We start from the raw sequence: 15,755 nt of genomic DNA on the forward strand, positions 1-15,755 counted from the left end.
CCCATGTACCCTCTGCCTCACCCACACAATCTTTTGAAATATCTTTAGCATCTTATCTTCTTTGGCATCTCCATGTTACCTGTGGGCTCTTCCTATGCTGACATGCCCTTCTCCTCCCCTTCCTGCCCAACTCATTCACTCAACACACGTCTAAATGCCTTTTGTAAGCCAGGGTGGGCTCCTAGTCATCGTTTAAAACCCAGCTCAGATTTTACCATTTCTTGAAGTCAACTTGGGTTTCCTCGCACAGCATATATTGTAGTAAAGGATATTTTTTTCTTTATGTAGCTTGGAAGTTGATACTAATTTAGGACTCTTTACATCCTAAAAATACTGTTGTGAAGGATTAACTGAGTGAAGAGAGAAACGCTGTGGCTAGAACAAAAAAGGCAGTGGGGTTTTTGAAAGAGGTGAAGAATACTTACACTGAATGAGCTAAAGTCAAAAGGAAGAGAACCAGAGTTGCTAATGCTCAGAAGTGGCAGGAGTTCGGGTTTCTGCCCAGGTCCTCTGTTATCTTCTGGGGTCACTGTCACCTTTTATTGTTAGTGTCTCCTGAGTAACTGTTTTCCACTGGTTAGCTCTCTGCCAGATGGGCTTAACCTAAATCTCCGTCTTTAGTTATCTTCAGTATAATTTGAGAACACTACAGTTCAGCAGCTCCTAATATAATCAGAAAGACTTATGCATGTGTAATGGCTCCCAGATAGACCCATAAGGCCCCACTCTGCCCTCTCTTCACACATACTGTTTTAACTTTGGAATGTCTTTTTTCTTTCCTAATTCTGATAATTTTTGTTTGTGTTCATCTGGTCTTTACAGATTTGTATATCACTGTTCTTCTCTGTCTACGGTCAATCTGATTTTTTTTCACAAACCCATTAATACATTTCTTTTGATCTTGGATTCTACCATTGCTTGGGTGATGAAAGCCATCATTGGTACCGATTCCGCTTTTATGTAAAATGCTTCGTTTTTATTTTAAGATATTGTGTCTGTTCTAATTATATTGAGCTGTTTTTAAGGTACAGTTGCTTCATTTCTTCTTGTTGTATAGTATTTCAGATAATGCTGCTAAGATTTATTAGCAGGCCACTGAAGTTTTTATCTTTTAGCATCCTCCTTAATATTCCCTCCAAATTAGTGATTTTGTTCTTTCTATCCGTACTATATTTCATGTTACATATGTTCATTGAAAGTATCACTGTGGTAAAAATGTTTATGCAGTGACACACATGCTTTACTTTTACTTGAAAACATGTTCTTTCACTTCCTTCATTTATTAGGTTGAATTCTTAGTAATTAAAGATCATATCCTGTATTTTAAGCAGCTGCTGAGAAAACTTATAGAATGTTATTCTTGAATAACAACTGTATTTTTTTATAGATAATTTTGAAAAAGACTTAATTTGCTTCAGTTCTTAGACAGTAATTAAAAGGATGAACTATAAATCCCCATGTTAAAAAATTAATAAATTCTTCTAATTCTGATAACTTAAATTTTTAAAAATCGAGTGCTTCACACTCACAAAGCACCTGTTTGTTCCTAGATTTTGCCTATTTTTGCATATTGACTTGCAGAGTATCTAACTCTTAGAGTTTACTCTTGTCAAGACTGTAGCAATAACAATATTAATTTCTTTCAAATCACCTATTATATAAAGGAAGAGATAACAAGAGTATTAAACATAAAGTGAGTGCTCGATGATAGCCTGTTTTCTATAAAATATTGTAATGATTTTAATGTTATTTTACTCAAGTATTTATATAGTAATTTCAATGTGCCTTCTAAGTCTTTGAGATGTTTATGTTCATTGTCTATGCTTTGAAATTACAAATATAAAGTTAATAGAGTACCCTTTTCTCTAAACCCTCAACTGTAAGCACTTTGGAAAAACAATATACACAGCCTAAATGGGAAATCATTGAAATTTCTCCCTCTGTTTTGTTTTTTACTTATATTGTATTAAATGCAGTATTTTACCAACTATCCAATGTGTTTACTCAATGCCAAAAATAGGTAGGTTTAAAAAGTACAGACATATACAAGTACAGTTTTTTCATTTTACAGTATAGATTACAATTAGTAGAGGAATTAACCATTATGCTTGAAAATAACTATAAGAAGTAGCTTTGTCAAACTGAAAGAACTCTGGCTATCATATAATGTCATCACATTATTTTTACTGTTACAAAATTTACCATTGGTTGTTGTCACTTGCTTACTTTTATAAAGTCCATTGCTCATATTGGTTCTTAGAGAAATGTCTGCCTTTCAGAAGCAATATGTAACTTTTTTATCCTTTTCCAGGATATGGAAAAATGAAATAAACAATACAAATACTTTCAGAGTTTTACCTCATCCTTCTTTTGTTTACACGGCTAAATTCCACCCAGCTGTAAAAGAGCTGGTGGTTACAGGATGCTATGATTCTGTGATACGTATATGGAAAGTTGATATGAGAGAGGATCCTGCCATATTAATCCGACAGTTTGACACTCACAAGAGTTTTATCAACTCTCTCTGTTTTGATATTGAAGGTATGTCCAAGAATATATGCCAGTTGAAGGCTAGTTACATGAAGAATTTTGAAAAATTTTCTGTTTCACTAGGATAATAATTATTTAAGCTTGAGGGTGACTTTATGTATCAGATAAAATTAAATATGTTTGTGCATATTTAGATTTATGCATATTTTGAAGATCATATGATAGACCTTGGTATAAATTTGGCACTGAGGGAATTGTTAGTTAATTTTGAAGTCAATAAATTTCTAAACATTTTGATTCAACTAATCTTTGCTGTAACAACCAGTCCTGTTCCAAATTGCAAAATATATTTCATTGGATTGGTGATTATTCCCTTAGTAGGTTTTTTAAAGGGCCGTTTTATGTAAAGGGTAAAAATGAGGAAGATGGGGGGTGGAAATCCCAGAGGAATATTGAAAAAATATATTTTAAATGTAGCAACAGGATTTTTTTTTAAGTACAGAAACATATAGAAGGGAGATTTGCAATTATTTAAAGGTTTAATCTTAGAATATGAGTATTAAGGATAGTGTTTAAAGGACATAAAATATAGGTTATTTTGTCAGCTGGAATAATAAAGAAATTCATTATTAAATAGTCACCTTTTCTATTATTTCAGATACTAGGTGTGTATAGCTATAATAAATTGGTATGGGATCCAGATCAAGATGATAATACTGCTAATGTACTCCGTTCAACCATAAGGATGTTTATAAGTAGGAACACATTCAGGAAAGGTCAACCAAGGATAGAAAGGCGTCTGAAAATTCTGTCATAATAGAAGTAGCTCATAAAAGAGAGATGAAGAATTTCTTCAAATATTTGGTTAAGATGTGGAAAAAAGAGAAGTCCTTCTACGTCGCTCTGTAGGTAGAAGTAGGGCCAAAGCTGCAAGAAACAGATTTTCTTTGCTCAAAATTAGAAAGAACATTCTAATATACAGAGCATTTCATCAGTTGAATAAGCTACTTTTGTGTAAAATATTACATTCACAGTTGCTGAACAACCATCTGTTCATAATGGTTTGTAAGATATTCCTGACGGGTTATGCAGTTGAATCTGATGATCTCTGAGGTCCCATTCAACTGTAAGATGGTTTGACTCTAAGAAATTGATGCTGAACTGAAGCACCTGTTATTTATTATTTTATTCATTCCCTGGTCATTTATTGAGTTCCTACCAGGTCTCAGGTATTATGCTAACAGTATATATTAGAGTATAGGTGTTTTTCCAGGAATATAAAATAGATTATATAGGTTAATGAAGGTGAGCAATACAGATCATATTGGATATTTCAAATAATTTGTTTAGCTTTGGAATTTGAGCCACGTACACATAAACTGAGATGCTCATTTCCTTTTGTATTCAAATTCAGGTAGGTGACAAAGGGAAATAAATCATCAAAAATAATTCAAAAGGGTGAAGAATTCATTTAAAGATAGTTGGGATCTGACTGCCTTTTGGACTTTTTAAAAACTGTAATGCCTTTTACTAGCCCTTCAATTCTTTGTTTTATTGGGATGTGTTTTCCCAATTTCATAATATTTGTTTCAACCTCTGTGTGACATTTATATGTAAGTAATTTTATTTTTTTAAATAGGTCATCACATGTATTCAGGAGACTGCACAGGGGTGATTGTTGTTTGGAGTACGTATGTCAAAGTTAATGATGTGCAACACTCAGTGCGTCACTGGAGTGTAAATAAGGTATAGAACCATTTCATATTTGGGGATTTAATTAAAGAAATGGGGGAAAAAAATTGAACCACATGACTTTAAGATGTCAGGACAGATTCACTTTGTTATAAAGCAGAAACTAACACACCATTGTAAAGCAATTATACTCCAATAAAGATGTTAAAAAAAAAAAGATGTCAGGACATTCCATTCGTTCTTTTCAAAGAAATTAAGTTTTTCTCAGTCCCTGAGAAGTCAATTATCATGTCTTCCTGATGGCTAATTGATAATATAGTGACGTAGTGAAATTTTCTTCATTTTGGCCAGGCTTTTGTTTCTTATTTGGAGCCCTAATTTGCCCTATGGTATTCAGGGATCCATTACTGAAATTTATGCAAAATGAGGTATATGTTATATCACCATCTGTACATAATAACTTATATTTTCTGCTATTCATATTATTTTTTTCTTGGTCTAATAACATCACTAAAAACACTGTGCTCAAGGTTTTGTTAACAGTGCTATCCCTCAAAATTGTGTGATCAAGATTATATAAGTATGAGAGGGCCTATCATTTAATCACAGTAATTGTTTCATTTGAAATATACTAAATTGGCAGAAACAAATGAATGATCTCATTTTTGAAGCAGAGTGTTTTAAAGATGGCTTGTATACCAAGCAACTTTGTTGGTGTATATTTAGCATGTTTAAGTTAAAAATACAAAATGAATCATTAAACCTGAGTTGTTTTTATATGTATTGATATAATTTTTGTCTTATATGCTATACCTGTGTTCTTCGGTTTTGTTCTTCTTCCTAATAGATTATAATTGTCCCTGTTTGAAAAAAAGACATTCTACATGAAAAAGAATTTCCAGGAACTTTAGTTAAATCTGTTGAGTCTGTCAGATCTGTTTAAAAACCAGTCTATTCTATTTTTAGTCATTCTCATCTAGTCTGTCAGATTAATGAATGATGGCTTGGGATTCATGTTGTAGCCTAATTTCACACACTTCGAAAAGAACTTTCTAATTACTTATATATTGATACCTAAAGGATTGGCAAGGCTCCAAAGGCACCATTTCTAATCATTTGAGTCTACAATGCAGAGTCTATTATTTGTATTAAAAATCATGTGTTTCTTTACCTCAATATAGTAACCAAAAGGCAAATATACCTTGGAAATCTGCCTCCTGGTGGTTACTTGAGACAGTTGAAAATAGAAAGTTAGGAAATGAGCTGGGATGTCTTTTTAGTAGCTTATGTCCTAGGACAGATGGGAAACTGCGATTTCTTACGTGGTTCTCTTCAACCAACAGTGGGGGGAAGGATGCTGGGTTATACACATCTGTCCCTTAAGATGAGGTGTCCATGTGCTGTTGCACACACTCCTTGGTATAGGGCGTGGTCTTTAGAACTAGGGCTTGAGCATGAATATGATAAAAATATGAAGGAACTCATTAACAGATACTACAAACACTGAAGCTACCAGCAGCTTTCTCAAACCTGTACCTAACACTTAACTTGTTATGCAGCCTTGGTTTTGATTTTGCACATTTGCATCTGTGTAAGTGTTGCTCCAATTGCTCACACCTTCAGCAGTGCATCTCCACCTCCAAATCATTGTAGTTGGGCTCAGTAAAATCCCCATCTATGGTATCAGTATTTGACTTTATTCTGTAACTTGTAAAAAGCTGACAGCAGGTTTTAGCACCAAATGGCAGTAGGAGGGGCTCAGCTGCTGATACTAGGATTGTAGCAGTTTGTACCCCACCTCAGCTGGTGCCAACCCACCTCTGAAGAGGAGACCCTCTAAGAGAAGCGAGCAAGAATAATAAGGGGTCCTCGAGGGAGAAGAAGGCTAATTCAGAATTCTGCCTACAGGTTAAAGCAGACCCTCTCTTGACTCTTTAGACTTTAGTTTAAGCAGTTTTGCATTTGCAGTTTTTTTCTTTCTCCTGGTAATCGAAACAAGAACCTTTGGAAATTGTCCTTATACACGGCTTGTTCAGGCAGATTCTTCTTCAGTGTTTGTGTCTTTCTTGACATCATTAATCAGGTCTGTTTATAGTCTTCTTCTATAAGTAGAAGATTTAGCTGCCTTAAGTATCAAAAAAAAAAATTACAATCTAAACTAAATTATTTCAGAATAAGATGCTGATAATTTACCTTTTTCAGGACAAGTGGAAATAGATGTATGAAGAAATAATCTGAGACTGAAATAGAACTTGAGAGCTAATTCTATACTTAATTTTGAATTTATAAAAATTGGAAAGTTTCTTATCTGATGATAAACAGTGTAGTGTTAGAAGATGTGTTTGTAGAAAGTGCTTCTTGTTTGGGAATATACTACAAAAACACTAATTAAATATGGTGTTACATAACAACCAAAAAATACATTTTAGCAGCTTTATTTTCGTCCTTAACCTGAAGTTACTTGGAATAATTTTGCTAACAATTTTTAAACATCCTGTATTGTGCAATTGAAAATGACATCTTAAAATTAAATTTGTACACTTAAAAGGGCTTAACTTTAGACAAACTTTACAGTGGTAATATTTTATAATCTTTTTTAAAATCATTTTAGGAAATTAAAGAGAGTGAGTTTAAGGGGATTCCAGTAAGTTACTTGGAGGTTCATCCCAATGGAAAACGTTTGTTAATTCATACCAAAGACAGTACTTTGAGAATTATGGATCTCCGAATGTAAGTATATTTCAGTATTTGCAGGTTAAGTGCTCATAGAATAAGTAATGATTTAATTCATATTTATAAAGTGCAGCTGTGGTTCTCAACTAGAGAATTTTGTCCCTCAGGGGACCTCTGGCAGTGTCTAGAAACACTTTTGAATGTTTATTCTGGTATCTGGTGGATAGAGACCAGAGATATCACTGAGCATCCTGCAGTGCATGAGACAGGCCTCTGCAACAATTATCTGACCCAAAATGTGAATAGTTCGTAGGCTGAGATGTAGTCTACTGTTTTTTATTTTCACAATAAAAAAAAAGAAACTACTGCCACCACATATCTTTTATCTTTATGATATTGGTTTAACATAGTATTATGATCTATCATGCCTGAATGAGAGGGCTTTTGATTCATACATCCTTGTTTTTCCTTTTTGTTTTGTTTCTAAAAGAGGCAAATGAAAAGAGATATTTTTAATGTAAAAGGCAGAAGCAGAGTTCTAGGAAAACCAGCATGGACTTCTGGTGTGCTTTGGTTTTGCCGTTAAAAGTTCCTGTAAAACAAATGAGAGAAAGCTATTTTATTAAATTTCATTATTGTATTTAGGAAGGCAAATGTGGTAATCCAGGTTAGTTTATTCTGCAATCATCACTTTAGGGCTAACCATTAAGCCCTTCAGTGTTTATGTAGAACTGTTTGAGACACTGGCATGGGTGCTGTAGGAGAATGATAAGCAGAATTTGTTCATCAGGAATTTATAATCTAGTTGTACTACCTCCAAAATAACATACAAAACACTTAGGCTACATTGTGAGATCTTCAAGGACTGGAATCTGCTTATTCTTTTTTTCTATACATCGTACCCACGTCATACCTAACAGATAGCAAGTACTCAATAAGTATTTTTAATGAGTATAAATACATAATAAAAGGATTGTATTTTTCATGGCAACGGTAAAGCTGATAGCTATAATATAGTCTTCTGTTAAAGGCTCTGTGGCAAGACTGGTCTTTGAGCTCAATCTTGAAGGATGGGTAGAATTTAGACAAGATGGCAGCGTCCTCACTAGGGTGGAAAACATGAAAAGCCTGGAATAAAGTTTGGAGGTAGAATAATAGAAGCTGTATTCAGGGCAGAGTGAGTTAGTCTGTATGAGCATGGGTTTCTTGCTAAGGAATGCTGAGAGAGAATCCAACAGAAATTAGAGCCAGACTTTAGAAGACCAGGCCTGCAGAGTTTGGTTGTTCTCTTTTTAAGCAGTATAGTATTCAGCCTATGATCATGCTTGGGCTCTAGAAGAAAACTGCTTACAGTCAAATACTGCCTGTTCCACCCCTTACTAGCTGATTAATCTTCCTGTGTCTCTCTTTCCTCATCACTCAAATGGAAGAAATAATATGCCATCCTCATAAGTGTTTTGTGAGGGATAAACTAGTTTATACATTTAAAGTACTTAAAACATTAACAGACATAGCAGAAGTGTTTGACCCAGTAACCTTAGGTTTAGTTATTTATGTTAAGAAAATAATTATGAGGCAGTGCAAAAATATATATATATACACAAGGTTGTTCACAGAAATCATATTCATGGTAGGGGAAAGCTGGAAACATCCTAAGTGTTATCCAACGATAGAAAATTTCTTAAGATACATTTAGACAATGGTATAGTATATGCCTATTAAAATGATAACGCGTAATCTTTATTTTCTGACATGGTGGCCATTATTCATGACTCATTGTTGACTGAAAAAAGCAGATAACAGAGCCGTATATGTAATATCTTCTCTGTAAACCAGGGATGATAATAGTACCTACCTGGCACATAATAAGCACTAAAACAGTGTTAGCTGTTATTATTCATAAGTTAAAAAGCCTGGAAGATTATATACCATATTTAATAGATGATTCAATAATGTTTTGTCTAATACTTCTGCAATGATCAAGTATTTCACATGGAGAAAATATAAGAATATAAAAATTCTGTTCATTTTTTAGTAACCAATACAAATGCTACTTCCAAAGTAGTCTTTTGCTCCATAGCTAGAAATCATCTCTCCTATCCAAATCTGAAAAGTACTCCTTCTGTTCTTTTGTGGCACTTTCCACATCCACTTTCTATTTTACTTTAATGCATTTCTTCTCTCTCCTGCTAAATTATAAGCTCCCTGAGCTCTGGGATTATCTCTTCTTTATTCTGCATCCATCATAGAATGTATCCTGCATAACAGATTCTCACAAGTTGTTTGTTAAATGCAAATGAAGTATTTAACAGTTTTCCTACCACCAGTCTTTTAAATGGGTAAGACAGGTTTCATTTGTAAAATCTTTTTGATTCCTAGATTAGCAGCAAGGAAATTTGTAGGTGCAGCAAATTATCGAGAGAAGATTCACAGTACTTTGACACCATGTGGGACTTTTCTCTTTGCTGGAAGTGAGGATGGTATAGTATATGTTTGGAACCCAGAAACAGGTAAATAATATTTCATCGAACTTAAACATTTGTTTTGTTTTGTTTTTGATGAAGTATAAAAACTACAATTTTATGGTGTAATTTTCAAGGAAATTCTGATTTCAGGTTCTCAGTTACGTTTTTCAAAATTGGAAAGCTGATAATGGAATTCAGCTGCAGTCTAAATTTATATTAAATTCTGTTCTTTATGGTTTTGATATCTTCATGGATTTAGAATTTCACATTGTAATTCAAGATGTATTCTTTCCTTGCTGGTAATGAGATATTGTTGAACTTAGAGAAGTGTTTAATGATGACTGTAATACAAAACACAGTATTATAAACTGAATTTAGAGTACAACTAGGTATACAAATGGTTAACCATCTACATTTTTATTAGAAACAAACATACTTCTGTCAGTTTTGGATGTCTGAAACTTAATAGCAATTTTACTGTAATTCAGGTTTGTTTGTTGTTCTTTTTTTTTTTTGTGGTACGTGGGCCTCTCACTGTTGTAGCCTCTCCCGTTGCGGAGCACAGGCTCCGGACGCGCAGGTTCAGCGGCCATGGCTCATGAGCCCAGCCGCTCCACGGCATGTGGGATCCTTCCGGACCAGGGCACGAACCTGTGTCCCCTGCATCGGCAGGCGGACTCTCAACCACTGCGCCACCAGGGAAGCCCTGTAATTCAGTTTTTTTTTGAATAACATAAGCTATTATATTGGGCAATTCATTTGTGCTTCACCTTGCTTTTTAAAAGAAAAGCCAAAACTACATAAACATTTTTTTTTAGCAGTAGAAAGAATTTTATAAAAGTTACTTTAAAATTTCTTTAAGGAGCAGTATTTGACTTCAGCTTTTTATTTTCTTCATCTTTCCCTTTAGGCGTTTTTGACTAGTCAGTTCACTTATAGTTTTTCTTTTTTCTTACTATATTTTGATACTTCAGCATCAGTTCAGAAGTGTTCATAAATCTCTTTTCCCCAGCAATCCGTGGAACTGGATTCTTTGCTTTTTGAGTTCTGATTTTCAAACTTAAACTTCTGCTGTAGGCCTCTTTTAGTCATTAATAATCATATGCATCTTTAAAGCAGATGGTACGTCAAACAGCCTCTGGAAGAAATATAGAAAAAATTAATTCCTCACTAAACCTCTGCCAACCAGAGTGTCTTTAGTTTTAATCCTGACATTCCTCCCCTAGTTCTCCCTGGAGTTCTTTGTTAGTTGTCATTTGCTCAGCTCTGTCAGATCTCAGAGTCAGGTCTCTCTACTTCCAAGCTCTTTGTCTTTATTTCATGCCTTGAATACCTCCGTGGAGAGGTTGGACTGAGAAGTAGAAAAAGGAGGGCCAACAGAATGAAAAATAAAGATAATTATTTAATATAGTGGTACTCAAATATTTATAAGTTTTTAAGGTGTTCATATAAATAACGTGAGCTTTATCATTACTTACTATAAATCTTTTTTAATAAGCTACAGAATAATCTTCTAATGAGAAGTATCTGAGATGGTACAAATTATTGAATGTCTTTTCTTATTTAGGAGAACAAGTAGCAATGTATTCTGACCTGCCATTCAAGTCACCCATTCGAGATATTGCTTATCATCCACTTGAAAATATGGTTGCATTTTGTGCGTTTGGGCAGAATGAGCCAATTCTTCTATATATTTATGATTTCCATGGTAAGTCCACCACTTGATAAGAGGAGAATATTTAGAGTAACCTTTACATTTAGACTGAACCGGAAATTATGAACTCTGTGAAAACTGTCATCCTTTGTATTAACAAAGGTCTCTTGAATATACTATGAAAGCCAAGCAACTTAAAAAGATCATATTATTATTATAACATTTTATTTTTCCATGAGCACTATTATTATGGAGTTTAAATATCAAAAGTACACATAATGGTTGTGCTCTTACGTTGTAATCACAGAAAGGTAGTCATCACTTCCTTTGTAAATCAATTTAAATAAATAAAATTCACCTAAAAATTATTTGGGAATATGTCTAAATTAAAAGATAAATAACATTTAGGAAATATGGATTTGTAATGTTTTTAGTTGAATATTGAGTTAATTTCCTATTTGTTTTTCTTTTTTACTAAAGCATATAGTTTAAATAAGTTGTAATTTTGAGAGTTTCTTAACATAAAAGAAGGCAAAAAAATCAAGCGTCAATGAAAATGAGATCTGGAATTAGAAATCTAACGTCTTTTTCTACAGTAAAATTACACTATTCTATAAATTTGGAAAATAATAAGGAAATAAAGACTTTGGACACATTTTTCAGAAATAGTATGGCATTATTAGAATTATCTGGATTTATGCTATTTTTCATATATTTCTTTAATTTTTGTCCTGAAATTAGGATTTCAGTGTTCTGCATGGTATTGATAGTGCTGACACTCTCAAAATTGCAGTTCCATTTTTTCATATATTAATTATTGTACAAAAATAAATGGTTTTTATTACTCTCTGTTTTGTTTATGATATCATTCACTGTTTTTGCTAAGCTAAGATGGCTTTCACACAACGTCATAAATGCATAAATATGCAAATATGTATACAGGTAACATTGCTGTGGAACTATCTAGACAGAGTGTTTTAAGTTAATGGAATGCAAGTGGTTAAGCTTACTGCATTAATACAGTGTGAATTGGTTAATGTTTGTGATAAGTGCTAAGTGTTGGGCAATTGAGTTAAGCTCTAAACCTGAAGTTCTTGATCATAGTATGGATTTTATTATGCCTTTACAGGTGAATTATATAAGAAAATAATGTGTAAAATTGAGATTTATCCTGTTTTAAAGAATTTTACAAAGAATAAATAATAAATTTCTCTGACACATATTCAGATTTACAGAACAGTATTACTGATGGTGGAATTGTTAAACAACACAATACCACTTACTATTACAAACAAATTTAGCAAAAGTAAACACTGCCTGACTATGGGAAAAGACAAGTGGATTTCTCAAATCATCCAGTGTCCAAGTTTGTTGTCTAGTTCAAACATATGTCCTGAAACAGGTCTCTCTTTTATACACTTTAAATCTTCACAGAAAGAAGAGTTATACCTATTTACTTTGTAATGGGAACTGTTATATAGGAAATAGGCACTCAATTAATTTCCTCAAACTCTTCAGAAGTTTCACCACAGTTTTCATTGAATTTCTATTTTGCTTTTTAGGCTTTTGAAATTTTCACTACAAACTGCAGTTGAAAGCTCCAGTCTCATCTTTTTTCTTTAGTTTATTTTTTGTCTTTGATAGAAGTTCATCAGTAGATTAGACCAGTTAGGTTTGTCCATTTGGTTTTGTGACAATAGACATTTAGACTAAGAAGTCCATTCTAGAAGCATAAGTAGAAAGAGCCAAGTGTTCAGGAGTTCAAAAACATTTAGTTTTAGGCTCAGTTCTGTTTCTTTAGTGGCCTTGCACAAGCCTCTTGCCTTCCTGAAGCTCCATTTCCCTATCTAGTAAATGGTCCTACAACTACTAATATCTGTCCTACCTAAGATTTTTTTGCGAGGGTGCTATGAGACAGGGACTGGGAAAGTACTTTGTAAGTTGATACGCACTATACTAAAACAAACAAAAAAGATAAAGTGGGTTGTTACCGTGCTCATCCAACCTGTATACACTTGACTCTATGGGAACTTATGTTTTAATATGCTGATGAGCCTCTCTGTGTGGAATGAAATGGAAAAAAAGGTTTTTTTCCCTTTCTTTCACTCTTTCTGTTGGTCAGCCCTTTCCTTTTATTTATTAGAGTGTGTACCTTTCTAGGTCAGTTGTATTAGAAAATAAATGCATAAAGTTAAGAACATTATGTTATGTCCACAGTATCTTAATGTAAATGAGGGATTTCCATGAGTGTTTTAGAAATTTAAACGTTCAGTTAATACACATATTAAATAAAAATATTTTGTGCAGTGTATTTCGAACACAATTTTTGATATACTAACACACCTTTACAAACAAAACTCAAAATGTTTCAACACATTTTCCCAACTCTTTGCTGCCTGTTTTTAAAAAGAAGCAGTTTAGGAAAAAGTTATGTGATCTCAAGCAGTCCAAGATTTAGCACAGTTCTTGTGAATGGTATATAACCATGAAAAAATGAAAAGTTGTTTCAGACTCTAAAATATTTTGCTCATTAGATACAGGCCAGAATCATGAAGGCTTTAAACTTTTTCAATGAAAATTATAACATTTATTACTGACCTATTATACCTTTGCCTTATATTTTATTTATCTTTTAACACAGGACTACTTTGCTCACACTTTCTTGTCTGAAAATAAAGTTTATAAGTAGTTTTACATAAATGTTTTAATGGTAAAAAATTTGAAAGATACAAAACAGTTACATGATTTTTTAGATAGTATTTATCAGAGCAGCTGATACATTTAGGCAATTTTTAAGGAAAATGGAGGAAGCTCATTTTTTTTTATCAGTTAAATAAGCTGTGAATGAGACCACAGTGGTAGCTAAATGTATCATCCATCTTTCAGTTCTAGCAAAATCTGTGAAGAGTCAGCAAGCGTCTTTCCCTGTTAAGCATGTGTTCAGGTTGTGGTCTTTTGGGTCTTTCATTCTACTGACTTTTTGCTTTTTTTGGTAAGAAATATGATTTTTACTTTCAGAAGGCAGTTTTATTTGCCTGATGTTGAAAGGGTTAATCATCTAGTAATACAAAATTTAGTCACAGTGTACCACAAATAATGTACTTTTAGGATTCCCATAATAACAGAGTACTAGTCAGAGAAACGGCTTCTAATGAATTAAATGTATGAAGCTAGACTTCAGCAATTAATGTTCTGTTATTAATCAATCTCTAGGATCCTGTTCTACATGTAATGATAATTATGTCTAATACTTACAAAGCATTTTCCATGTTCCTGGTACTATTTTAAGCACTTTACCCATATTTTTTAAAGTTTCACAATAATCTTATGAGATAGGTATTATAATTATTCCCATTATGGGAGCCAGGACTTGGATCCATACAGGCTGGACTTGGAGTCCATGCTCTCATTTGCTACACTAAACTGCCTTTTTAGCAGATTTCCTGAAATATTAGCTTTTGATTGTGTAATATGCAAACTTTTTTTTTCTACAAAACTATTTATTTTATGCCTCTCTGTGGAGTATGCAGTTTCTTTATATTGTCTATACTTTGTGGGAAGCAGAGTTGGAGGTTTATTTGTCTTTTTATTACTGGTACCTAGTCTGAATACTGGCACATATTGAATATACATGTAGTATTTTAAGCAGGATCAAGTCTTAATTTGGGAAGTTCTCAGCATTATACGGTAATCCCAGGTAATGAGCCTAATTTTTCACTAGGTGGCAGTATCTCCTGTGAATCAGTATTAACTCTGGAGTGCTTTTCAGTCATAGTGTTTTAGGTAAAACAAATCTTCATTGGGCATTTATTGTGTGCCAAGTTGAACAGTGCTGTGAAACCCAGGAATCAGAACCATGCTCTTTTCCAATCTTTTGTGCTTCCTAAGTAGTTAATTAAACCTCTGGGAGAATTTTAGTTAAACTGAAAAGCAGTCTACCATTGACACTAAACATGATTTTATTTATAGAACTCATATTTATTAATGATCAGCTGCATCGTCATTGCTGATAGGTTTATTTTTCACATTGTGACATGTTTTACCAGAATTCAGGGCAATATATACCTTTACATTCCTATATAACTTGCTCAGTAACAAAAAGCCCATGGTGTTTACAAGGCCCTATGTCTAACATCCTACCTGTTATATTACTGATGTGCAATAAATACTTGAAATAAGGATTTAAAATCCCATAGAATAGCATTTTCCCCTTACATTTTATAAAAATATAGAATGAAAGGCATGATCCGTTAGTAAATTTGGGGCTAATAATGATAGTGGTAGTAGTAGTAGGTAATATTTATCAAGTATTTATGCTATCAAGCATTTATTTGTTTATTTATTAAGTATCCCGTACTCTCATGAGTATTTTACATGCATTTTCTCATACAGTTCTCCCAAATCCCCACAAGACAGTTGCCATTATTATCCCCATTTTGCAGATGAAACTGAGGCACAGGGAGCATGAAGTAATTTGCCTGAGGTCACACAATTGGTAAAATGACAACACTTGCCAGGCTGTCTGACTCCAGAGCCCACGCTCTTAAAACATTAAGCTGTCTGCCACAGCTACTTGTTTAGTCTTTGCATTTCCTATTTCATGAAGTAACTTAAGAAGGTAGCCAAATATACCTGTGGTGAAATGTAGTGTTTGTTTTCAATTTTAATATTTAGGAAGACCCCTTAAGAGTAAAAGGAGCTTTGGTTGTCTAGTATCATTATTAATTGTTCACTCCTTTACAAATGTTGGCGGTAATTATAATGCGTTAAGCCATTATATT

At 33.4% G+C, this 15,755-nt stretch overlaps 1 protein-coding gene across 22 annotated transcripts in view; it reads left to right on the forward strand.

Moving 5' to 3' along the window:
* AHI1 (Abelson helper integration site 1) overlaps window positions 1-15,755 on the forward strand; it is a 219,174-nt gene that overhangs the window by 51,038 nt on the left and 152,381 nt on the right. For all 22 annotated transcript variants that reach the window (XM_067701993.1, XM_067701992.1, XM_067701996.1 and 19 more), the window contains 5 exons: window positions 2,312-2,541; window positions 4,130-4,236; window positions 6,794-6,912; window positions 9,235-9,365; window positions 10,888-11,028. In XM_067701993.1, coding sequence (XP_067558094.1) covers window positions 2,312-2,541; window positions 4,130-4,236; window positions 6,794-6,912; window positions 9,235-9,365; window positions 10,888-11,028 — 728 coding nt within the window. The remainder of the gene's footprint in view (window positions 1-2,311; window positions 2,542-4,129; window positions 4,237-6,793; window positions 6,913-9,234; window positions 9,366-10,887; window positions 11,029-15,755) is intronic.

This window comes from Pseudorca crassidens, chromosome 13 (genome assembly GCF_039906515.1).
Source record: "Pseudorca crassidens isolate mPseCra1 chromosome 13, mPseCra1.hap1, whole genome shotgun sequence".
Taxonomy (NCBI): domain Eukaryota; kingdom Metazoa; phylum Chordata; class Mammalia; order Artiodactyla; family Delphinidae; genus Pseudorca; species Pseudorca crassidens.